The sequence below is a fragment of the Anabas testudineus genome, chromosome 5 (assembly GCF_900324465.2).
Source record: "Anabas testudineus chromosome 5, fAnaTes1.2, whole genome shotgun sequence".
In the NCBI taxonomy this organism is placed as follows: domain Eukaryota; kingdom Metazoa; phylum Chordata; class Actinopteri; order Anabantiformes; family Anabantidae; genus Anabas; species Anabas testudineus.
This window is the reverse complement of record NC_046614.1, coordinates 10,108,126-10,134,583: the sequence shown is the minus strand read 5'-3', so window position 1 is coordinate 10,134,583 and position 26,458 is coordinate 10,108,126. Positions and strand designations below refer to the sequence as shown.

General features: G+C 38.5%; 1 protein-coding gene across 2 annotated transcripts in view; it reads right to left on the bottom strand.

Annotated features, from left to right (window-relative positions):
* Positions 1-26,458, bottom strand: part of cpne5b (copine Vb) — a 90,035-nt gene that overhangs the window by 36,613 nt on the left and 26,964 nt on the right. The window contains exons 4-7 of one of the 2 annotated variants that reach the window (XM_026348841.1): positions 25,570-25,673; positions 24,070-24,109; positions 23,232-23,246; positions 21,592-21,668 (exon numbers count right to left, since the gene is read on the bottom strand). In XM_026348841.1, coding sequence (XP_026204626.1) covers positions 21,592-21,668; positions 23,232-23,246; positions 24,070-24,109; positions 25,570-25,673 — 236 coding nt within the window. The remainder of the gene's footprint in view (positions 1-21,591; positions 21,669-23,231; positions 23,247-24,069; positions 24,110-25,569; positions 25,674-26,458) is intronic. The other variant, XM_026348839.1, reaches the window with a different exon arrangement.

Genomic DNA, 26,458 nt, shown 5'->3' with positions numbered 1-26,458 from the left:
TGGTGACAGCTACCTCCATGTGATTCAAAACTAAAAACATTTTTACTGGTTTATTGCACCCAAATATATCAAGTTTGGAAATCAAATGAATTATAATAAACTAAAAAAACAGAATAGGACATACATTTTAAATGCAGGACAGTCAAGACTGTTTGCCAAGCTTCTTTCCGTTTTCTGTTCAGTGGCTCATTTATTTCTCATTGTCAGAGCAGTACATCATTTCATTCAATGACGAGTTAGTGAAGTGTGAGAAACTCTCCAACTCTCCCAGCTCTCAAACTTCCAACTGCTGGCTGTTGAGAGTTAATTAGCCTGGTCAGCAGTAGGACACATTTTACACAGTTAATTCAAAAGACGTAACCATTAACTCCTGTCTGAAAACTTGTCAAATCATGTCTCACAGCTGTTTATGCTCAGATAGACGTCGGTCTCACTGCAGTGTACTTTCCTCCATCTTTAACTCTCCAGCTCACCGTTCATGTGTGCCTGCAGTCCTGTCTCCTGAACATTACATATTTAAACAACTAAACTGTAAATGTGGATTTGTTCTTGTTGTGAATGTGATCATGCAACATTTATGTTGTGATGCAACATGCTCTTTGAATGAATGAAGAGCTGCATTGAGTAGCATGGAGGTGGTACGGATGGATGGAGGGCGTATGACGTGCAGAACTGATAAACTGCAGACCCAACTTGAATCCAGGGTTTCGTGTCTGATTGAGTTCGGGGGTGAAAAGCACTTTGGAACGAGTTAGAGAGAGAGACTGTGTTTTTGTTTAAATTTTAAATGTGTGCCAATTAAACCAGAACACACACAGCAAGTGCTTTAAGTGCCTGAAGCCAACCATGAAAACAAAACGCTGGAAAACATGTATTTTGTTTCCTCTTAAATCTGTAGCATAGGACGCCCAAATGATTTGAGATAAGGTCCACTAGAAATTTGAAGGCAGTAGCCGTATCCATCAGTTAGATGATAGTGACAGTTCAGCGACAAGGTTACGAAATTAAGGCTACAAAGAAGCGGTGCTATTTTCAGCTGCAATTTTCCGACAATTTCCAGAAGAGATTGATGGACTTGACTTGATGGACTTGGGTTTGGCGCACAACATGCTAAGGTCAAAAGACCGGATTAAGTGCTTTCCAGCTGTGTATATAAGTGCTTTCTGCTCTTTGTGTGTGTTTTAAGAGGTAGATGGAGACCTTTGATCCACACTAAAAGACTCTCATCGATCTTCAGGTGGGGAAACCATCCTGGTCGCTTGGATGAGCGATGCAGGAACCTGTGACAGTGTTTATCACCTAAAATCTTACACACATGCATAGACGCTCGGCACCCCATCAGCAACTGGCTTAAAAGTGCTGCTTTAAAGGACAAATGTCTCCATATCTACATCCCTGTCTGCTCATTCCTGCACCTCCTGTAACTGAATCTATTTCTTGGAAGATCCGAGAGAAAATTGACTTTTATTTTATGACCAATCAAAAGCTAAAATCAAGAAACAGGAGTTTGAGTTACACAAGCAAATCTATGCTGTTTTAACAAGCTGTGGAAAGGCTAGTCGCAGTAAACAGCACAGTATGCAGCCACCACAATTTCTGAGACAACACATGTAAAAATTTGTGTGTAATGCATCAATGTTTCACAATGTTTACATTAATCCCAAATTATGGTAGCTCCTTCTCCTCCACCATTATAAAAATACATCCTGGTATCATTACAAGTGTAGGATTCTTTACGCAGAGACCTAATAACATTGTGCTCTGTGCTTTGTAGATCTAAAATGGGCTGACGTTACCACAACAACTGCTGTGCGCAAGCATCTCACAGCAAAACATCCTGATGCTTCCGACCTCAAAATAACCAGAGAGGAGCATCAATATTTATTACAGTAGGCTTTGTCTGATGGTTGGTATCAGTGCCTGAGATTATTCTTTGTATTCTACAACATTAAATGAAGTTAATTCCTGTTAACATTGCGCTGTATGTTGGTGAAAGGAACCTTTTGCAAATGAATAATATAAGCACATTTCTGATTACAATTTGCACTACAGTGTCTATGTTAGCATTAGTGTTAGCAGCTTCTTCAGGACTGTTTATTGCGTTTAGAGTAAGTGTAGGTTGTCTGCATCTGTCAGAACCCAAAAACTGCACTTAAAATGTGATTCCTGTCTCCCACGCCTCACAGGCCAGATATATGGCAATATATGTAACAATAATAACAAGACCTTTCCAAATTAAGCCTACCATACAGAAATCATAGCTTTTATGATGAGCAGTATTATAGGGTGAAAGTTTAATTTTCAAATGATTCCTTTAATCATAGAATTCATGTTAAAATAAGTGATAAATACACCAGCTTTTCTGACAGAAGTCATGATTATTGTTTACAGTATTTGTAAATTAACCAAAGGACTAATCAAAGAAATTCACTGCTGGATTAATGAGCTCGTCAGAAATAGATTTTTTTTTTAAATGTTAAACTGAGCTTTGCCAAAAAATCTAAAGTACATATCAGATTGTTGTAAACAACCATATTTCCTAAATAACTCCCCTCTGCATTGATGCTAGAGTGCAGTTGTTTCCTGTCTATTTGGTCCCTCTAAGAATCTATTTTGTTTCTTAAGAAAATACTAGACGAAAAAGACCAACAATATCAAATAAGATCTAATTTGCACCTGGCCATTGATTTTCTACAGCAAAAAAAGAAATGACTTGACTTGATTTAAAATGTGTCTCGGTTTCAGAAAGAACTCTCTGAGGGTGCCACGTAAGATACTGCTGCCTCATTACTGAAAACTTGAAACAGTAATCTAATAAATGTGTCAGGCTGGCAGTAAGTTTTATTCTTTGACATGCACCTGGGTAAATTAGAAAGCTATTCTTGCAATAACTTAGTATGCCTGAAAAGAAAGAAATACTTTCTTTTTTTTTTTTATTAGAAACAAAGCACTGGTGCATGCATAATGTAACCCATCCATTAGCACAGTGCTTCAAAGACCCACAGGTTATGCCCAGGAGTGTTTTTGAACCTCTGATATTAAACGAAGGAGGCCTGTATAGTTTTAATACATGTTCTGTCTTTGTGGGAACACTCATTCACATAATGCATTTAATCATCCATCAGCTAAACCTAACCTAAGTGATAATTGTCACAAACTGAGAACTGGACAAAATGTTTAAAAGTTAGTCTGGTCCCCAAAAAGATACATACAAATGCAAGCACACAAACACTAACGGAGGAACAAAGATGTATTAGGTGAATGTAAATTTAGAAAATTATCCTTGAACAACATCACTTAGAGTGTAAAGGGACGCACACACATATGCATACAGTGCACCATCATTTTCATTCACACTGGTGAGAATCGGTAATTACGGAAATCTTCAGGGAGTCAAAGACGAAAGCAAACTAACAAACCTGCTGTGAATAAGGAACAGCCTAATTAATTTTGCAGGGAAGAAGAATGGAAGGGGTGTAACTACTGGTCAAATTTAATAGATGTGTTAAAAAATCAGGCTGCTGTTTTTTTTCCTTCAGCATGAAATGTGTGTCACACGAGAACCACTGAGTGAGTTTATAGCTGTACCAGTGTGGCACTAGCCAGCTCACACCAGTCCACTCCCAGCAGTACTAATGGTCTACCTGACACTGGCACAAAGTTTTGATTAACTACAGTCATGTCATGAGATATTGTGTTAACCCGACCATCTAATCTTGTTACTATTGCCTGACAACACTGACTATAGTCCCCGTGAACATAACACTGTTCAGATAAGGACACCATCCAGCCAACTCCTTGGACCTCACATTTTATTTATAAATGTTGAGCTTTATTCACTACACACTACTCTGTCCAGAGCCAAGGACCATTAAATATAATCAGACTTCTTAAAAGTGAGATTGGGCTGTGGACCTTGCAGAAGAGCACTGTACTAAAGAGCTCCAGTAAGGAATAGCTGCTCATTGATTCACTCTTAGCAACAGCTCAGCTGAGTGCATGGAAATTTCACCAATGATTAACACAGACGAATAAGTGGTTTGAACTGATGGATGACAGCCACAAGGTTAAAAACAAGGACAACACAGTGGGTAGACTCTAATAGGTGTTTAAATTAAATTCAAATTCTTGTATAAAGGAATAAAAACAACTCTTTTATCTCACACGCATTGAAATGAAACGACAGTCAAAACTTATACAAGACACGTGGCACTGCACGTCATGTCACCTGAGTTCCCAAATGTTGTGGTTTGAAGTTAAGAAAAATAATAATAATGTACAATTCAACGTCATCAGGGAATTTAGACAAAGTTTCAATAGAGATCATTTTAAGATATAAGAAACACTCGAATCACCTAAAATTGTCCTTTAAAAGACTCAGGAACTATTTCTGTTTCAAAAGTCTATAACCTCTGACTATGTCCACTTCAGGCAGCAACACTCCAACATAATGAAGCCCTATTTCCTGAGTCCTGCCTTTGAATATGTCTCACTGCCACTATTTGCCTGCAGTTGGTCTACTACAGTCAGTACCTAATCAGCTTTGGCCTAGATTTTACCTTCACACACCAGAACACCCCTTTCTCCATGCTTCAGTCTCAGTGCCTTACTAAATTATCCAAGAGTACATCATCCTTCAGTCAAGTGGCAATTTCTGACAGAATGAAAGCAATTTATATAGCCACAGTCTTGCAACAGAATAGGTTTATCACCTTAGCTCCATCTACACAAATGATTTTAGTTCATGCACAGGGGACAAGCAACTCTCTTTACAACACACGGTGCTGTCAGCACCTGCAGTTGAATTCTTGTGAAGGTTTTCAGACATAATTAACGTAAAGCAGAATCCCTGTGCTCATTTGCACCTGAAGAATAATGGCTATGGGAAGAAGAGGACTATGACTCAACCACATACTTATGTTCCTGTGGACTACCATCAACGACCTCATTAAACAGCAAGATAACCATCACTGGCTTAATCAAGAAAAGGAACTTTCCCTTGCTGGTGGAATAATGTAAAGACGCTGAGATAATATTGGTCCAGTTTAAATCACTTGAACATCGGGTAGAACTGAAATTAACTGAAAGTTAAACAACCAATAAGGGACCGCATTACTTCAGATAACATAAGGATGAGACAGGAAAGACTGGCACCATCCTTACACACACATAGACAACCATCTGTTGCAAAAGCTCTTCAGGGGGAACATGTGCATTGGATGGAGATTTCTCAAAACTGAAGCACCTTCATTGCTGGCAATTTTTCTACCAGATTCCCTGAAGGCTGAATTTCTCTTCACTATTCCACAGAACCAGCTGTTAGCTAACTTATTAGTGCACATCAGCAGCATGCTCTTTTACACTGCGCTGTAAGCCCACCTTGGAAAAGCTACATAGTGCACACAGTCAGTTCAGTATGCTGCATTATTGTCAGGTTCCAGCAGCACCCGTGTTCCTGTTTGTCTCATTGCCAGGTTCCCACCTAATCCAGGTCACCTAATCCATTCCACTTTTGTCTATAATGGTGATCAAGAATAAAGGAAGGCAGAGCATTTAGCCTCCTGGTGGCGTTTACTGATGTTCGTGCCACATACCACACACTGTGACCGAGCCAAGTGGGAGGCAGGAAAGCAAAAGCACCATGGGGGTGTCCTTCAGGGAGCCTAGCATAGATGGTGATTACTGGCTGCCATTAAAATGGACCAAATGCTCATCAGTATGTTTTGGGAGTCATGAAGGTGAACGGGTGCTAGAAGTGAGGCTTCAGCTCTAGATGGAAACTGCCTGCTGATGAGGAAAACCGCCTGGTGTTTGGAGAATACCTATATACCTTATACCTTGTAGCAGCCTCATTTTATGCACATTCATCTATGATTTACCAGTTTTTGTAAACTGAGTGATGTTGTGAGGAAGAATAACACATTGAGCACAGATGGTGTTTATGGTAATGTTTTTTGGAAAGGGTGAAAGAGAGAGATTTGCTGGTCATTTCGAAGTGTAACATTTATTTTGCAAGTAACATAAATAAATAGTTTTTGTTCAGTGTGGGGGACACTCATTCCAGCGCTATCCAGCCCAGCATCCCTATAGGAACTACATCTATATTGGATGAGTGACACATCACGATTCATGTCCACTGCTAGTGCAGAAAGTAGTGTTCCCTGTGAAACTGAAACTAAGGGTGTTGAGTTTAATGTGGTGGATGGTGGGTGGGTAAAGCTTTGTGCTCTTACTGTGCAGTAGTAGATCTTGCCAAAACTTTGAAGAATGAGACTTAGAGGAGACCCCCAGTATTATGACACACAAGGGGGTAGCGTGCAAGCAAATCTTTTTACAGCAGAAAATAAAACAGGTTGCGTCTGTTTGTGTTTATGACAGACAAAGAAAAATATGTTGACGGCTTATGTGAGCATAAAATCAATAACTTGATCAATTTTTCAGGTCGTTTCAATGTTCTCATGTTTAATTTTGAGTTTTACAACTAATTCGGGATGAGGTTAGAGTACGGTTGACTCCACACAGCTTTTATCATCTGATCATTTCAGGATCACATGAGGGTCTGAGCACTGTCAGGTTGGATTCTCTCTAATAAATCAAACCACATCTGTGGCACGTCACTGTGCTTGGGTATATCTAAAAATCCTGCCGTGCAAATAAAATTTGTTCTAACCCACAGAAGTTAACTTTAAATTTTAGAGGAGTTGTCAAAGCTGTCAGTGCAATTTTGGAGTATCATGCATAATCAGATGCCAAAAAAGAAGAATATAATATTTTTATGTGGTGTGAGCCTGGCATCTTGGCTTTTAGCATTTATGAATTTAAGTCTGTTGATGTTTTCGAACTTGTACTGTCGTAAACTAAAGATTTACGTTAAACTTTCTGACAGCTAAAATAAAATGCAAGGAAAAGAAAATGTGACACATACAGTTCAAAACACTATAGTCATAGAAGAAGTGTATAATTTCAGGGCAGATGCCAATGCCCAGTGTTAGACAACTAATTACGGTATTTGTAGCATATAGCTATATACTGTAGGGCTCTTATTTGACTACTGACAAAAAGAACTGACGTAACTCTTTTGGCAGACCTGAAATTAACATTTCTATTAACGGTAACCAAGCTTTTTTTTTAACTATAAAGCATTTATCATAAAGTAGTTGCTTATGTTTTATAAAGTGAGACTTTCCAAAAGCCTGGCAATCAAAATAATCTAGGGTTTTGCCGTATTTTCTACTGTTAACCTCACTTCTGGTGATGTGGTGAGCTCTTGATACCTTATTGACCTATTTCCTGTTTCTTTTCTCTCATCCCCTTTTGATTGCCTTGGTGTTACACCCATAACACAGGATGACAGTGGCGATACCAATTAGAACAGATCGGGGGACAAGGCTTTGCCATTAGTGTAACTCATCTTTGCTTCCTTTCAAACTAATGAGCCAAAGAGGAATTACAATGGGGATTTAGTTTAAATTCACTTATAATTAAGGTTTGTCACCAAGTTCTGACTGCAGGGAACCACTATCTATAGCAAGCGCCATATGAGAAGTATCAACATGATAAGACACTTAAAAGTTGTTACTACTTTATCACACTAACTTTGTTTCTGTTCTTTTTAACAGACCGTTCTATGTGTCTTTTCTTTTCTTTTCTTTTCTTTTCTTTCCTGTTCTTCTTATTTACAATATTTAGTAAAAGCTATGACAAATGTAAACGCTAAACGGTCAGATTTTCCCCACTACACTGAGCACATGCAGCAACATGGCACCCTGACTTGATGCTGCGGACAGTGATGCGCAGTTGACTTGTTACAGAAATCGAGCAGGAGAGATAGGTGCCTCATCAGATGACATAACAGAGTTTATAAATGTCCTCAGTGTGAATGATGATGGAGATTTCGATTGGCGCTGTCACATGCTGACACAATGGAACAATGAACAGTCAGGCAGGTTGTAATGTCAGACCTGACACATTTATGAATTGCGTTTTTCAGTCTATCTTTAGGTCATATTGTGTACGTGGAGCTGAGCTTTGTTCACTGGGGGAATTTGAACCAAAGAGGCGGAGACTGGAGAGCCATATTCCACATAGGAATACAGTGTTCTGCTATATAGGACCTACTGTATTTCACGCAAACATCCTATGGTATCACAGACAATCCTGTCTGATGCTATGTATCCACACCCAACAGACAAAAAAAAAATCTTGCCTAAGGATTATTGGCTTTAAGGGAGGATTTCTCCTGAAATTCCTGAGACAGATTCTAGCGTGGGAAGTCAAACATGTCTCTGACAAAGGAACATCATTGTTGGTTAGAGCAGATGTTGTGGATTATGGAGTTTCTATTATCACTTCTCTGCCACTGTTTTGTGCCGGAAACAGACACACTTTGGTGGGTTTGGGGATGAGGCACGTTTCTTACTCACCACCAACACATAAAACTGAATAACTACGCAGCAAAGCAAGAGCTCTCTAACACAATTCCTGACTTCACTAACTCTGTTGAAGGGAAAGAGAAGCACCATTTCATTGCTATGCGGACAGAGAGCAGGCACAGAGCCCCACCTGAGACATCCACCTCCTCAATTACCTACTGCTGATTCTACAAAGCCTCAGCCATTTGAGACCTCATTTGACTTTAGTACAACGGCCACCAGAGAGACGATGCCATTAATCAAACAGATGAGAGAAAGAGTGTGCAGCCACCCAGAAAAGCAAAGAAATGAACTGAAAAGGCTGCTGTAGTTTCTCTGATCTGTGAGAGCAAGTCACCCAGCATCCATCGTGCCTCAAATGAAGAGCATAATGCATCACAACACAACACTGCCATGTCTTTAAAGGTAACACTGTAGTTGATGGCGAGATTCATTCATACCTGGAAATGAAGGCGGTTGGAAACAGATATTCTGTAATCAGGGTCAGTGCTATTTGACTGATGCACCTTATTATTCAGTTTGTGGTTAATATTTCATTTCCCTGTGAAGGCTTTTCATCTTCCAGAATAGAAGCTGTCAGAGCAAACATCTGGAAACATAATAACAATTAAAACAAAAACAAACCAGATGAGGAAAAGTGTGATGAAAAGAAGTCAATGTTCAAAGAGAGGCACTCAGCAAGCTTGACAAACTTCATTACATGAGTTTTCTCTTTCTTCTTTGTTTAAACCCACAAACACAGAAGGTGAAATGGGGAAAAAACAATGTTTTTCCCTCTCTGTTGGGGACCAAATGACACCTTGGGCAATTAGCATCGTAACAATGGCAGCCAATCTCTATAATGCTTTGTTTGCTATCAACGCTGCTGAGTCCTCTAATTCGTTTTGGAGCAAAAATCGATGCTGTTTGCCAAAATAGCTGTCTTCAAATGTTTAAGCAGACTGGGCCTATTGTACTGTAGGGGTGGTGCGGTCTGTGGATTTCCATCAGTCTGCTGATTCCCAACCTGATGACTGCAAGGTTAAGGTGTAATCTGATGAAACACTTCATTCTTAGCAGCATTCCTGACTTTGGTAATTTAGTGCAAGAAACTGCATCTGTCAAGTTGATTGAAAGCTCCAAGTGAATCCACCAAGACAGAAAAAATTGTTTTCCAAACAGATGGCTGTGCTTCGACAGAGTTAGCAGTGATCAATTGCTCCCTGCAGGAAGAGGAAATGGAGTTTTGCTCAGAGATATTAGACACAAGCGTATCAATACTGGATGAGCTCTCACCTAGACAGAAAATACCTTTATTCTGAGTCAAGCAGCAGTACAAAAAAAATTGTTTGCTATTTGCTGTGAAAGGGTGCGCAGGGGTTACCTGACCTGCTTCAGCATCCTGCTCACAAACAGGGTGAACACAGCAGCGTCTGAGCAGATGTGTTCAAACTGAATACAGCGTTGAGTGAAAAATTGTCTGATCAATCATACAGCGAGGGTAGCTATGCAGGACTGTCGAGCGAAGCACTCAACTTTTGTGATTTGGTCTCATCTGGCAACACACTGTGCTGGCCAGTGTGTGTGAGTGCACACTCCTTATAGATGATAAATGCTAAAAAAAATATTACTATAGTCATTGAAACTGAGGAAACATTATAAATCCTATGAAATTTTCAGCATGAATAATAATTCTTCTCTACTGTACATGCTGCCGACATGCTGCAGAGAGTTCTTGTATTTGCTGAGAGGCAAAACACATGTTGTACGCTCCTGTTATTGGGGTTACTGGATTTAAATGAGACTAGAGTGAATCTGCATTGAGGTAAAAGAATCAAACTCTAGGGCATGAAAACAAATTGAACTGTGCAGCCAGACAGAAAATTCTTGTTATCTTTCCAGTTCAAATGTTTTGTTTTTTATATGTGATCATGTTTCCTTCATTTATTTTCCAATTTGAATCATTTTTATTACATTTTGGTTATGGGATTTTTGTGTTTTTTTTTCAGTATTCTTCTGAAACAAACACCTGCTCCATGGTCTCCCACAAAAGGCTGAAAGAGACATTATGAGACCTGTCAGTCACATTTATCTTTTAGAAAATTCAAAATGAAAACTAATAATGTGTTTGATATGGGCTCTTGTTTAATATGGGCTGTTTTTAATCATGGTTATATTGCATATGTCAATATAAATTTATCGAACATAAACTAAATAAAGTGTCTAATAAGCCTTATATCTATACTGTATAAACAATTAGGCAAGAGGCATTTTTGATATGAAACGCATTTCAGCACCTTGCCAGTGTAATATGACTGTGTGATGTGATGCTGTGTTCATTTTGAGTTTATGCCAACTATAGCTTAAATTTAACGAATTCAACTCTGTGATCAAATTGGTGGTACAACTTTTAACTTCTCTCAGTGTATTTCCACTGCTAACTCCTACCTCTGTAGAACATGGAAAAAGTATCAAAGTAATCAAAGTAATAGTATAGTATATAGTATAATATTATTAGGATTACAATGGCTTGAGGCTCGAGCTCACAGACAGAGAGAGACAAACAAACCTTTTAGAATTTTCTCTGTCTCTGCAGAAACACAGTGTCATCGTTGACAATGAATAAGTGTAATGTTTTGTGTCATCATGTTTAAGTTCATATTTATGCAGAAATAGAGACAGTACATACACAGGTATTCTTGCCCAACTTTTCTTCTTTTACAACCCTGAAATGAATAACCTGCACAAAGCATTGTTCAAATATTTTCCCTTTTGATGTCGTTGCTATGAGAGAGGCCTCTGGATTAAGCAGGTGATGTACCTGCAGGGTAAAACCCTCTCTCTGGTGAGCACATTTCCATGGAGCTCAGCACCCCTGAACCATCCGTTTCACTTCACCTAGTCCCTCAAACATGAGTCGCCCCGGGTACTACAGCCGTCACTTCTCATCACAGCATCAAAGACTTCCCTGTCAGCTGTAGAGCAGGAGGTTGGGGGGTGTCCAGAAAATATCTTTTCCTTCTTTCTTTCCTTCCAGTTCTTCTTTTCATCAGGGAGACTCTGGTTTTTTGCACTTCAGAGATTAAAATGGAAGTAAATTAAGAACCAGACACAAGTTGACACAAGAACAAAAATGGGAATCTTGTTCAACCTTGCCAGTGTTTGTCACAAATAATAGACACACTTTGACAAAAGGGAGATGACAACCTTGTGGTCCCATCCAACTGACTGGTCACAAAGCCTCAGTCAGGTACTGTTGCTAAGCCTGTTGAACTTAATAATGAATAATGCAGTTTAATCTAAGACCTTGATTAATTAAAGGGTTTAATAAACGGTCAAAGGGATTTGTTTAAATCAAAGGAGTGTGCAGTACTAAATTTCAAATTCTGACACTGAAGTATCTGTTTATATGATTTAATAAAAACTCAAATTTGTCCTCCTCCTGCAAATCCTATTACTATAGTTTGTAAAGGCTTGAGAGTTTTAAGTCCCTCAAGCTGAAGAGATCTTGTGACTTGCAGAGGCAGCTGCAGCCTTAGAGAAAAAAAAAAAGCCCCACCAGCTTCCCATTAGCAGAGAGAGACAGAGTACAGGGAAAAGAAGAGGTTAGGTACTCATGTGGAAAAGGAGCCCTCTGGTAGTAATTACACTCTTAGCCATTATTCTTTTCTGACCATCATACCACCCAAAGAAAGAAGGTTCATACCACATATTTACTGTATGATCTTTGATGCGAAGGAAACCTGCTTCAGCAGTGCAGTTATTCCCAGAACAGACATCCAGGCCACCAATGAAGAGAACCGCACCAAAGCACTGGTCCTAGATCCAGTGCTATGTAGGCTAATCTGAGGGAAAGGTGTATTACTGTGTGTGTGTGTGTGTGTGTGTGAGAGAGAGAGAGTTGGTGTACGAGGGAGAGAGAATGAAAGATACATGACAGAAGAAAACCGAGAGGGATAGGTGAGCAGGTTGTGTTTAGAAGCTATGAATAGCTTCTCATAGCCTGAGCTGGGGCACACAGCTCTAATGTATTTGTCTGAGGTGTGTTTGTGTGAGCGAGAAAGAGCTCTTGTGCTAGCAGACAGAAGTCTCTTTGTGGAAGCGATGCCATTGGAGAGACTTGATTTATCACTCTGTGTTAGAGAAAGAAGTGAAGCAGAGAGGGAGGCAGTATGACAGCTTTATCAGTCCATTGTTCCAGACCTCCATTAGCACACCGTGCCAGAGGAGGAAAACACAGATGGATATGTGTGTTTGTTTGTGTCTTTAGACAAATTGGGGAGAGGGGGTGAATCTTTACCAGTGGGATTGTATTGTCTACACACTGGGGCTCGCATTTGCTCTTCTTGTATTCTTGCTTGTATTATTATTAAGTACAAGTTTCAAACTAGAAATTGTCTAAAACAAATTGAACTATTAAACAAACCGATGTCCTAGTGGCATCAATAACGTGGAAAACTGGTACTACTAGTTAAACTTTGAAGAATAAGCTTTAACTCTATGATTCAACGCAATTTTCTAAAAAGCTAGGCCCACTTATTATGGTAATAATAGTCTCAAATAGTCTCTGTCTGTCAGACAGCTACTCCAGCTATCTGCAGTTTTAAACTGCCCCTGTTTGCAGCAAAATAATTCAACCACAAAGGCAGCCAAAATCAAGGGTTCGCAAAGCTGAAAACTAAATTTTCATAAACAGAACAAAATGTCACTTTTTTCCACAGGAGCGAAAAATACACAAGAGTCTTATCACACAAAAATGTCACCCAGGGAAGATGCCAACTGGAACTGTTACAGCAGCGCTTGTTTTCAGCTCCTATGCTCGTGTGCATCTGCATATTCTAGATAGGTAATGATGAGGCACAGTGGAGCACTCAAAGCCTAGGTTAGAAATAGCTGGTAGCCATACCAACAAAAAGATATGTGTTGTTTCATGACAGCTGGCTGGTGCAGGGTGGGAGAGGAGGAATGGAGATATAAGAAACAGAATATGGGGGAAAGAAATAAGTATGAAGAAATAGTCAGACGGACACACCTGGCCTGCAGAGAGAATCACACTGTTCATTTTTAAACCTGCTGCAGACGTTTGGACTGATAAGGTGAATGAAACTCCCCCTCCCCAACAGCTACACTATCACTAAAGTGCTCTTGAGCAAGAAAGTCCCAACCTCCCAGCTGGATGCTCAGTAGCTAACATCTGAGGAGTGTGGTTGAGATGGGTGATTCAAAGCTGTCACTATGTATTACTGCATCTGTATGAATAACAATGCAGTGCTTTTGCTGATACAGACAATCTCTTCTACAGAGCAAAAAAAAAAAAACAAAACGCTATCCAAGAACTCACAGCTTCAAGGCCTGAGCTGAATGTTACAGTAGCTAATCTGGAGCGTGCCCTCTAAGAATGCATAAATCAATTGGACTAAGCTGGGAAGAAAGCCAATAGAATCCATTATTGTGACTGGTGTAAGTGGATCTCAAGCCCAAGCTCTGAGTTAAAATTAGTTCAGAGAAGTTGAAGGGGCACAGAGAAGATCCAGCTCTGGGTGTCATTGTGGAGGGCGTTGCAGAAGTAAAATGATCAGACAGTGACTGATGCACAACCAATATATTAGAAAAATATAAAATGCCAAGCAACAGAAGTGCTTTAAACATTTTAGTTGCTCAATCAGTGTAAATTTCAGACTTTGGATATTAAATCTGCGTTTTTAATATTAAACGTTTGTTTCTGACGCTTCCATTACACCTGTCTTGCACAAACATTGCTTATGACTATTTGAAATGTCTGTTTGAAGTTGAAGTGTTTCTCCTTCTCTTCTTTGACCACATGAGCTCAGACGCATCTCCAACATATTCAGCAGCACTGCACTAGAGGACTGAGACATGGCTTAAGGCCATACTTGCTGCCTCCATTCCCAGTGTGGCTTCTTAGCAGCTCAGGATGCTGTGTTTTTCACAAGTATCAGAGCAGCTCCAAATTTAGCACGCAGAGTTGGTGATAGTTTCTTGTACTGCACTTTTTGAATTTCATAGTACAAGGTGATGTACTGTTCAGATGGAAATACACACGTTGGAGACATTTAACCTTCTTGCACTTACACTGGCATCCAAAGCCCTGAACTGACTCACTCATGGAGCTGAGTACAGTAGCAAAGCTTAGATTGGTTAGTGCTTACTAGAAATGCCATCAAATTGCATTTATTGTGGTGATGTAAAGCTTTTATGCTGAGATTTTGCTCAACACTTGACATTTGCAGCTACATTTCATCGGCTCTACTTTCAATCACAGAAATAATTGAAACGAGAACAGAATAAAATAGCCAAAAACAACAATCATAGTATTTTGGAGTCATAAATTGTAGGATTTGGGAAAAGCAAACATGCACTTGAATGTTTAAATTGGAGTTATGCAGCAAACTCAAGTGAATGACAATAATTCCGCTCTTGCTTCTTGTCTATTATAAATGTGCCCCTGAGTGAGACACTTAATCCCCATCTGCTGCACTGGATCTGCTCTGTGGGCATTGGCTCGAAACTCTGTCTGTTTATTGTCAGCTCCAGGATCCGTACAACTATGCATGGAATGCCTTGGAAGAAAAGTGTGTTTGTGTGTGTGCACAGTATATTTAAATATCTTGAATATATAAAGCCAATAAAACATATTTTACCGCCTCTCTGAATTAGTCCATTTAAGTGTTCTTCCATTTTTATAACTCACTGTCTTATTGGGGATTTGATGTGGTTAAACTCCATTGGGCTTAGACATATTTTGAATTTCCACCATTTAATATGGTTTTGTCCTGTGTGCCTTTCTTTTATTATATGTTATATTATGGTGCATTTCTTGATGGTGAGTTTGGTGTATTTGTAGCTGATTGTAGACTGATGTGTGTAGTGTTAATATGTCAAATGTCAAAGAACGATAAAGCAAAATGTAAAGCTATACAAGCACACGCTTGTTAGATGCATGCATTGGACCAAGTGGTCTGAGGTGTTACTGTAAAATCCAAATCAAAGACATTAAAATATACAGGGACTAAGAGAATATGGCCACTGTAAGTATATGCTTATGCACAATAGTCTAGAGCTAAAATAGGTAGTAGGTGTAATGTTAATTATATTCCTTCTCTTAGTGTAGCATGTTGTCATGTTGTCATGTTAACATTTACTTATTAGCACTAAACACAAAGTAGGGAAATGCCATAAAATAGAAAAGAAAATTGAGATGTTGAGATATTTTATTTTGTGCTAGCACTCTAGAAAGTGTCAACGCCTCTCTTTGAGTATAAACAGAAATTGATTTTTATAAGCTTTGCAAAGGTGGCATTTATAGCACAACTATTATATTGAATTACATCAGATATGATGTAATTCAACATCAAGCGAGACCACAATACCACTCTGAGAGAAGAACAGCATAAATAATAAATAAGAAAAGCAGCTGAATGAGTGTTTTTGATTATGCACAGAGCCTAGTAAGCATGCAGAATAGCTGGTAATCAGACTGTTTGCATTCAGGTCTTTTCAGCAAACCTGCAACTAACTGACTAACTTTGTTTTGTTTTTAACTGCAAGCCCCTTAACAACTTTAGGATCTTTTTGTACAATGGATTTCTCACTTGTGTAAACATTTTGCTTGCAATTATACTTGCAGCATACTAAATTAGCTACTGGGTGGTGTGAATAATTGAAAGTTGTACTTCTCATGGTATTACACAGTAATAGGCCAAATCTATCTCTCAGTGAGGTGCTTCTGGCTCTTATTGCAGGAAAATGTTTTTTGCACATGAAACACACTGGACTTACTGACCAGCGTTTCAGCAACCTCTCAAAGTAATTATGGTGCTCAGGGGTGAAAAAAAACTTCACTCTTCCAAAGGAGATTCAAATAGGAGATTGTCTCGCATCATTACAGTCAGAAATCCCATGGGCGAAATGCATAAAACTTAAATACTATGCTTACAGAAATGTAGCCTGAAACACACTTAGTGCTCACACTTTTGTACAGGTTGTGGACATTGTTCTGTTCTTCTAAAAGGAGGCTAAAGAGAATAATGTTACTTAGCACGCAAACACAACTAATTCCTTGGTTACTGTCGACATATAGAAGGAAACTAGTTATGTTGCAAAAGCATATTCAGTTGTTATAAATATCTTCAATAATATAATAATGTTCAATTATTTAACACATCTTTTCGATATTTTTTTGTAAACTTTTCCAAACATTAAAGAGCAAAGTAAATAAATGACGCATGCAGCCAGCTGCTTCAATAATTTTTCTATGTCAATATAAATGACAAGAGAATTGTAATCTTTTTAATAAAATCTGCATTTGGGGCCTGTGGCATGAGAGCACCGTAAAATCTGAGGCAATCATCAATCATAAAAGAGCAGAGCGCCTTTGATGTTCAGATGAAACAAATGTCTTGTTTGGCGGAAGCGCTCTGCTTTTCTGTTTCTTCCTCTGTCTCACACACACACACACAAACACACACACACAATACTCTCTCTCTAGTTCGATTAACATTTTAGGAAATGAAGAAGTCACACATTGCATCAGGTTATAAACACAAGCCCCTTTAAATTAGTAAAAAAAGGCATCATACTACAGTTTTTTGGGTGGCTGTGACTCAATAGGTAGAGCAGTTGTCTGCCAATCATAGGATCGGTGGTTCAATTGCCGGCTGCCATGTCACATGCCAAAGATACTGAACCCCAAGTTGCACCTGGTGAATCAGATCAGCTGCATAGCAGCTCTGCCATCAGCGTGAGTGTGTATGGGTGAATGAGATGCAGTGTAAAGCGTTCGAGTACCAGTTAGGTAGAAAAAAGCACTATATAAGTGGAAACCATTTACCATTTACAATCATCCAAGAGCATTGGTGGTTTGAAAATCTATTACAATAACATTAATTATACCAGTGCTTTAAAACTTGAACTTTTTAATTGCATGATTTACGGGCATGCAGAGTCAGTTTTGTTGTTGTTGTTGTTGTTGTCTCAGTGGATGTAAAGGTCATTGGTGTTGATAAGGGAACTGATTTCGTTGTTGGCAGGCTAGAGATGAACCACTTGGCTGCACTTTGAAGAGCTGACATAACATTTTTAAAGCTACTACAATATAAAAACATTCCAGTGTCTAGTAAAACCAGTACTGTTTTTATATTTTATTATTAATATAATTTTCATTATATGAAATTGGTGTAAATTTGCTTTGTGACCTCTGCTATTAGTTTGTTACAATTTAATAAATTTTATATTAGATCTATATAAAGCTGCGGAAAACTGTTTTGAATCCTACCTGATCCATCCAAAGAATATAATCTGGTGTGGCTGTCTTCTTTAAAGGCAAATGATTTTTTTTTCTAACAGTATCACATGAAGACAGAGCATGCCTATACATACATACAGTATTCTCTATTTATAATCACATATGTGCTCTCACATGCTGGCATGTACATCAAATTAATCCCTCTGGTGCCTGTGTTTGTATAGCTTTGTGTTGTGTGTTTCCTGTGTGCCTGAGTGGCCTCAAAGGGAATCTGGAAATAATACAATGCAGTAAACACCACTGACAAGAAGCTTTGAGGCTGCACAATCTGATATATTCAGTCAGTGTTAATTACTCTGTGTTACAACACAATCATCTCATGATATAATATAAAAACACAATACAAAAATTAACAGGTGCAGCAGCTAAATCAATCAACATGGAGGCCTCTGCTGACATCATGATTTTGGGTTAAATTAAAACCAATAAATCAAATCAAGATATTTTTTGTCATGGCAACAATGTCTCATAAAAATTCACATTCCTGTGCAACAAAACTGCAAACATCACATTTTTGCAGCAAGTTTAATCATATGATGAGTATGTTCTGCTTCAACGTACTTTGTGACATATTCATTACCAGAAAGCGAGTAGCGAGTTGAACGGAGGTGATTGGGATTCCTTTGTGTGGTTAGGTTTAGGGAAGAAAAGCACTTTGGTTAAAGTTAGCGAAATCATTTTGTGTTTAACGTTTAAATGATATGTTGTTTATGATGTGAGTTTTTAAGACAGTCCATATTCTTTTCCTGACTGTAACTGTAAGTGCAACATTTTGGCAGAAAAGAAAAATGATTTGTTATAGATGTGATATTTTGTCAAGGAAAAATCTAATGTTCCAGTATCAATGTATTGCTGTCACCATATGCATATTTTTTAACACTTGAAAAGAGTGATTAGCAGATATAAAAATACAGTTGCACTGAGCTCAGTCGAGCTGAGACTTTACTAGCTTATGACTGCACATTGTTAAACTAAAAGCCATATTATATTATAAAAATAAAAACAATTAAAACTCAATTTAAAAATGAAAACTTCTGCTAAACAAACATTAGATCTTAGAATAACAAACACCTGGGAGTGTCTATAAAATCTCCTCCTCCAAAGTGGATCCACTACATCACATAGCATGAGTGACCACTCCTCACAGCAGTAGCACTGGTTAAGCATTCAGGGACAGTTTTTTTTTTTTTATACAAAAAATCGATACTCAAACTACTTACTTACTAAATGCTCATTTCAGTTCCAAATGTTGGTCTTCTTTGTACTTATTAAAATCGTTGTATTCTGTCTGATGCAAAACCAGAAAAGAAAACAACATCTCAGCATTAGCCTATATCTCAGCTCCCTGCTCTCTGACTGGCTTCAGCATCGGTCACTGAAAAAAACCCCTAACAGTCGACCGCTAAAACACAACTACTGTGGTCATTGATGTCACCTCTCCTCCTCTCTCTCTTTACCTTCAGGAGCCTTTTTTCCATAATGAAAGCCACAACGGCTGCTCCCTAATTAAACAAGCACTCATTTCAGGAAGATTAAAGTCATTGCAATTAGCCATGAAAATGGAGAGAGCAGGAGACAAGACTAAAATACACACTTATGCATTCATTTAACAAAGTAACTGAGGCACAGGATTTATCAAATCAATTAAATCAACGTGTATATTTCAGAATGTGTGTGTGTGTGTGTGTGTGTGCATATAAGGTACCTAGTAAAACCAATCTACGAAGAAGTGCAATAAATTAAGCAACCAAAAGTTAGATTTGTCATTTTTGTACAGTACATTCTCTGATGTACTGTACTTTATGTTTTGTACAATTTATTAGTATTTGTGAAAAAAATTTTATTTTTAAAGATTTTATTTATCATGCAAGGACAAACCAGAGAAGCCTATATATATAAACCCTAACCCTAACAACAAAAAAACAAATGTACTAAAACATTCTACTATTGTCTCAGCACAGCTTAGACAAGCATATGACTCGCTCTTCATTACCACCGAAACATGAAAAAAAACAAACTCTACTGTATAGCACAGCTACTAGAGCAATGCATCTGTGTGTGTGTGTGTGTGTGTGTGATTATGTGGGTGTCTTTCTGTGCTACTCCACCTCAGTGACTCACCCGAAGAGGAATATAACTATGGCTCCCCCCCACAAGAGATTATCTGACAGTGTTTGATTTGAAGATTTATAAATCCACTCAAATCACACCCCCACATTCTCCTGTTGTGAAGAGAAATATCTAATTGTACAGCACGCCCCTGGCAATTCTGATTCGTGAAACCATATCAGTCGAACATACACAAACACAAATTAAAAATGAAAATTTAAACCATGTGAAACTAATTTATGTATGAATGTAATGTCTACGTGCCACAAACTAAGTCAGAGGTTGCTCCCTAAATGCATAATAGTAGAAATAGCAAAATAACTTTTTCAAGATTTGGTTGCAGAGGTTTCTAACATGAGCTGAGCTTTATCTTGTCCCCTTTAAAGACAGATGAAAGGCTGTCACAAGAATAAAATTTGGCAAGCAGTTGTGTTATCTCACAGCTGCAGAGTGTCTCAAATTAAAAATAAACAATCTGGCAAGAGTTCTATTTCCTTTTTCTAACCATAGCACATAAATCCTCAGCTCAGAAGAAAAGGTTTGATATTAGACTTGTAATAACATTATTAAGGTCTATGCTCTCAATATAGAGGCTCTGGGAGAACTTGTACAGTATTTGCACTGCTAGTCCCCCTGAAGTAAACAACATTAGTATATGCACTAAGAGAAAAACACACACCAAGAGACTTTCATAAAATGTTTCACGCTCATTTTGCAACTGCGTCATCATTAGTACTGTGGGGAGAGACAGACATCTTTGATATACTGTATGTTATGATGGTAACATCTATATGGAGATGAAACATACTTGCAGAGGAGCCAATATGTGCGTCTTAATGCATCTCCAATGCCTTAAAGGTACAGGTCAATGAGTGAGAGAACGGCTGAGAGCTCAGCATGTTGTTTGCAGCTGTGCATGACTGGTGCATGTTGTATGAACATGGCGATAACAGTAAGAGAGAGCAGAAGCAGAGAGCTTCAGATCACCACAAGTGACCCATCGTTCACGCTACCATTGTTACACGAATGTCTTTGAACTATAGGACACTGAAAAGGCTACAGAAGAGGGACAGTTGGGAAAATCTATTTTATTTCTCTTACTGGAGACCACACATTTACAATTCAGGTAAATCCTAATATTTTAAAATTGTGATTAATCACAGCCTGTGACTGATTAATGGCATTTATTTTTTAACCATTGACAGCACTACAATGAATACACCATTTAAATGACCCCTCCTGATTTACACAATAGTCCAGCACACTGATGATGATGGATGAGCGATGTATGAAGACAGATTACAGGATACCCAATTTACACTACATTTTTCTGAGCCAATGTGAGAGCACAAGCTGAGGAGACGAGCAGTAATTTGGGTAATTTTGCGCCAGGCTTCACCCTTTTCTTTAATGACAATAATTATCTGTGGAAAACATCTGTAGGATGCATTGTCTCTCCCTCCCTTCCTCTCCCCTATGTCTGATTAATGTCTTTCCCTCTCGTTTCTTCCTAAATTACCCCTATGCCTCTTCCTCCTCCTCCTCCTCCTCCTCCTCATCCTCATCCCTTTGCCATTTCACTTCTTAACACTGTTACTCTCTGTGCTCCTACGTCAGCGTCTTTCAGTGTTATGTCTTCTTCTTCCTACTCTGCCAAACAAATTTATTACTTAAGTCTAACCTTGTTTCTACCGAGACTAGATGTCTCGGTAGGCAGTGAGAAAATTCTCTGAAACTGTTACTCACCCCAGTGGTTTCTCCAGTCGGCTGGCTGGTGATCCAACAATCTCCCCAAGGGTGCAGAATGCCTGGCCCAAAAAGTCCTGGAAGGAAGGAAGGAGAGAACGGAAGGAGGGAGGACAGGTTGGTGTATGTGGAGTAGAAACACAACATATCTAGGGTGTGGTCAGACTTCGTGAAAACTAAACTATATTCTTCCTGTTTTAATAACCAATGCAACTGAACAGTTGACTAGGATGTTTATGCCTGTAAAGCTTGATTCCTCATGTTCTTTCACATTTGGTGCCTGTGCATCAGGCACCACATTGTGGATTCAGGTGCTGCATATTTGTTAAATAAAAAAAAAAAGAAGAAGATGGAGGACATCATGGGAAACCATTTCATATAATGTTTGTAGGCTATCTGCTGCAGCATACAGACCTAATGACTTGCTGTCGTCAGAAATTGTGTGCTTCAGTTCTTCATAGGTACCATCACTGCAATGTGTTCTACAGTGTGGCGTCATGTCCAGGTTTGGTGCAAAATGTGAGACAAGTTTGTTGAACTGAACTCAAATTCCAGTTCAACCATAAAGGTTATGCACGTGGTATGCGTGAATTAATGCAGTGGTTCCCAACGGGTCTTATGTTCCACCTGGTAGTGGATTCGTTTACCCAGGAGCTACTTGCCTGGAGGAATCAGAGCAAGCTTAATTTTTATTTTACAAAATTAAAACTAAAGTAGCTTACAGTTTAACTGTGGGGGCTTAAAGGCAGAGTTTCAAAAGAAGCATTGGATTAGCAGTTGTAACTAATTTGGAGATATACATGCTATTATCCTAACCTGAACCTAATAGACAGGAAACACTATTCACAACAGGGTAAAAAACGGTACTTCAAAATAACAGCCTAACAACCCTTAACAGGAAAAGCAGTTAGGATAATGGATGGAAATTATTTTAAATTTTTTTGTTTGTTTTATTTTGACAAAGCTGATAAAAATACCAGTCCTCTTTTGAACCACACCCACCAGTTGGGAAGCACTGGTTTAATGAATTGTAGAAGAGACTACCAGATACGTGGGTGAAGATGAAGGGATTCAAACCACCATGAACAATGATAAGATACATGAGCCACACACATGTAAGGCAGTAGGACTGAAATAGCTTCAGTTACAATCATGTCTTTTACCAGAATCTCTCAGTGTCTCACTTGATCACTGACACGTTAGATTTACAATGTTTTATATGACAGACAAGAATGTACTGTTGATATGTTTTAGTACAGAAATCATAGCCAAACCAAAAGTCCTTAACTTTGGCCTTGGCAGACGGGACACACTAAATAATTCAACATCGGGCTGGAGTGAGTTTTATTTCAAAGAGTCTCTTATCTGTTACAGCCACTGATTCCCCCTCACTCTGAAAAGATAGATGCCAAATATTTCTTCTACCTTTCCATGTTGTGGCTGCCTTTAAGACTAAAGTCCGTTGTCTTATTTAACATAAAATTTACAACCCAAAGTGTATAGGGATCTAAAGATTTGGTAGGTTGACTTCAGTTGTTTCACTGTGTTCCATGATCCCCATCCTTGCTCCCAAGAGAAGGATCAGTAATGTGAGACAGCAGCCATGCAGTGTCAGAAGTGAGAGAGATGTTGGGACCTACGTGGAGTTCTGCAGGCTTCCAGAAAGGTTGGGCAGCAGCAGCAACAACAATAACAACAATAACAACAACAACAGAGCACATCATATACCAAGAACACAACAGTACCAAATACCTTCTCCTAGCACTGCTCAATATGACGAAGTGAGAGTAGAGGGACACAACATGCTGTGCCAGTATGAGTGAATTAAAGCAAGTGATGAAAAAATGCAAATCCCAGTCATCCAAATACAACAAATAATCAATGAGACTGATTATTTTCACGACAAACTGTTATCAATGCTTTCTGTCAACATAGTTTCCAGCAAAAAGAACTATTCCTAAAGTAATCTAATACAACATTAAAATGGAAACTAAGGTTTAAAAGCATTGTGTTTTTTCTACATGATTGAAAAGTAATGCCTATCACTGCAGTGACTACTACAACTAGAACAAATACAAAATAAGACTGTATAAGGCTTAATTATTATACAGTATAAATATAACTTGAGTATACAACACAACTATAACATGGATAACCGCAGTTTAAGTCTTAAACAAAGACAGTAAATAAAAAATGTATTTGAATACATCTATGATCAGGCAATAAAAAAGGGGTTTGCTTTATTTCATCAAGGAATCATGCAGCAGGCATCCATTCAAAACATAAAGCAGAACATAAACATTGTCACCATTAAACCACTGATTAAAAATGGTTTGGCCAAACTGTTTTCAAGCAATGCTTACTTTTTTTTTTTTTTTTTCTAATTTTCAGAGCCATTCAAGCCAATTATTTGGATTTTACTTAAGACTGGCCTCCATTTCTCTGTGGTTCAAGGTTAAAATAAGTTCATGCACTCACATGTTTGGACAGGTCTGGGCTTTTGGAGTCAACGTCATACCTGAAAGGAAACAAAATAAAAGCAGCGAAGCCATTTTACTTCTAAAACCATAGAGGAGACTCTTATCTAAGAGGGGACACTTTGATTGATATGCTGTTAGAGGAAAGATTTCAAATGAACCATGATAATCTGTCATCTCTGGGTGCAGAGAGTATATACCCTGAGCACATTTGTCTTATCTTTATTGAAATGTTTTTGTTTTTAATGTTTCAGGATATACTGCAACTCAAACATCTTGGTGAAGGAAAATAAAAAAGAAGCAGAACAGAGACTAAATGAGTAGCAGAATAAAATAAAATACAACACAATAATTAGGTGAGTTTAAACTTGGAATAAATAAACACTTGATTAAACATGTAGAGACATAAAGAAGATAAAGAGTCAAGATAAAAAAAAAATAGGGCAAGCTTTTTTCAGATGTTTGTATCAGATGGTCAGTGTATCTCAAGAAGGGTTCACCCAGAGCTTTTCTTCTTCCATAATAATGAGTGATGGACGTTGTTGGATTTGCATGTGAATATGAAGCAATTATAGTGAAGGAAACACGATAGATCCTGTTCCCCTGGAAATTAATCAGGCATAATTAGCCAGAAATGGAGTTATATTCTGACTAAAAGCACAAGTAAAATCTTTGCTCTTAGCAGTTTTTAAATTCAATGGCAAAGCCATAGAGGACAAAAAGGCAGGTTGTGCTAATGGTCAGTTTACTGTAAGAGTTATGAGCAAATCTTTGCTTGTGTGATTTGAAATGAAAAGTGTTGAGGCAGCATGTAGAAAGACTAGGTAAACCTTAGAGATAGCCAATGTCACAGACCATAATTAGAAACGATGAAATACATTTTGTTTTGTATTATAAAAGACTTCTGTGTCAGAAAGAGATTATATAGACTGTCAACAATAAGGCAGGAAACGAGGAGGATGCTGCTTGATTAATTGTGAATGGTTCTAATGAATATGAAAATAACTATTGTGTCACAGAGGAAATTCAACTTTTCGTTGTTCTGTTCTCCATAGGTACTTTTGGACTTTCAAGCACTGGGCATACAAGTTGCCCCCAGATAATCAATTTTCAAATGGTACGTTTCACTTTTACACAAACGAAAGAATTGTGGCTGAGGAATAATTTATGAATTTGGTAAAGCAAGCCTTGCTGGGATTGCTGGAGTGTAAAAATAGTGGGCTGTACAGTAGTTAGCTGGGCACACTAAACACACAATTAATCCATTTCTTACACTTCATGAGCTTGTTTTTGGTCAGACACAAAAAAGACAACACCTTTTGCACTGTTTCCTGTATATGAGCAGCTTCAAAAAGTGACAAGCAATAGTTGCAAAGTTTAGGTTTAGTTCTTTGCTATGACTAAGAAAACGCCACTTACTAACGCCAGAACTGTCAATCAACACAGAAAACAGGCAGGAGAGAAGTCAGTGATTCAATGATTTCAAAGGAAAATCGCTCACAAGTCGAAGCGGAGGTTCTGCTTCTCTTCAAAAAAGTAGTCCAAGATGTACTTTCTGACAAAGTCAGGGTTTAGGGTGTTGTCTATCACCTCTGTTCTGCCGAACTGTAGAAGGAGAAAAACAGATTGAGGTCAGCAAAGATGAATGATGAAAGGAAAAGCAAGACAACAAAACAAATACACTTAGAGGTGGTGCCCGCTTCAACTGTGTGTGTTCTCCATGTGTTTTATTCAAGGGCCTGCTTATTACACATGCATACACGTTCATTTACAGAGGACTGATTAATGGGGGTGCTTTCACATGCTGCTGCTGTGCACTGAATCAGGGGTGTGTTTCCGCGCTCCTTGATCCTCACTCCTCTCCCACATTAATTACAGAGGGATAACTCGCCCATCACCCCCACAGCGAATAAGAGATAAAGGAAAAGACTATGAAAATAGGTAGAAACCAAAAAAGACCAAAAGAAATAACATAGGTGGACGAGGTAAACCGCAGAAGACGTACGTCGAAAAAGGGAGGAAAGGGGGCAAAAGTGGGGGAGTGGAGGGATCATATGAAAAAGTAGTGGGAGTGGGAAAGGAGTGGGTTGGGAGAGGAGGAGAAAAGCAGTGATTAAGGCTTCCTAATTAGTGGGATTCTTACTCCCAAAGTGCCAAATGCTGGGAAATATGTCAGAGAAAAGGCTGGCAAAGACCCAGCCACACTTCATGCATATAGTGCATTAAAAGCTGAATAGTTTCAAAGATGAGATAGGGTGCATACATAAATCATGTAAAGCCTCCAGGACTCACCCTGTTTAATCAAATACCCCATCAAAATGAAACATGAAAATTTTATTCTTAAGGACTTTTTAATTACACCGTGATTTAAACAATGGCTTGAAATAAGC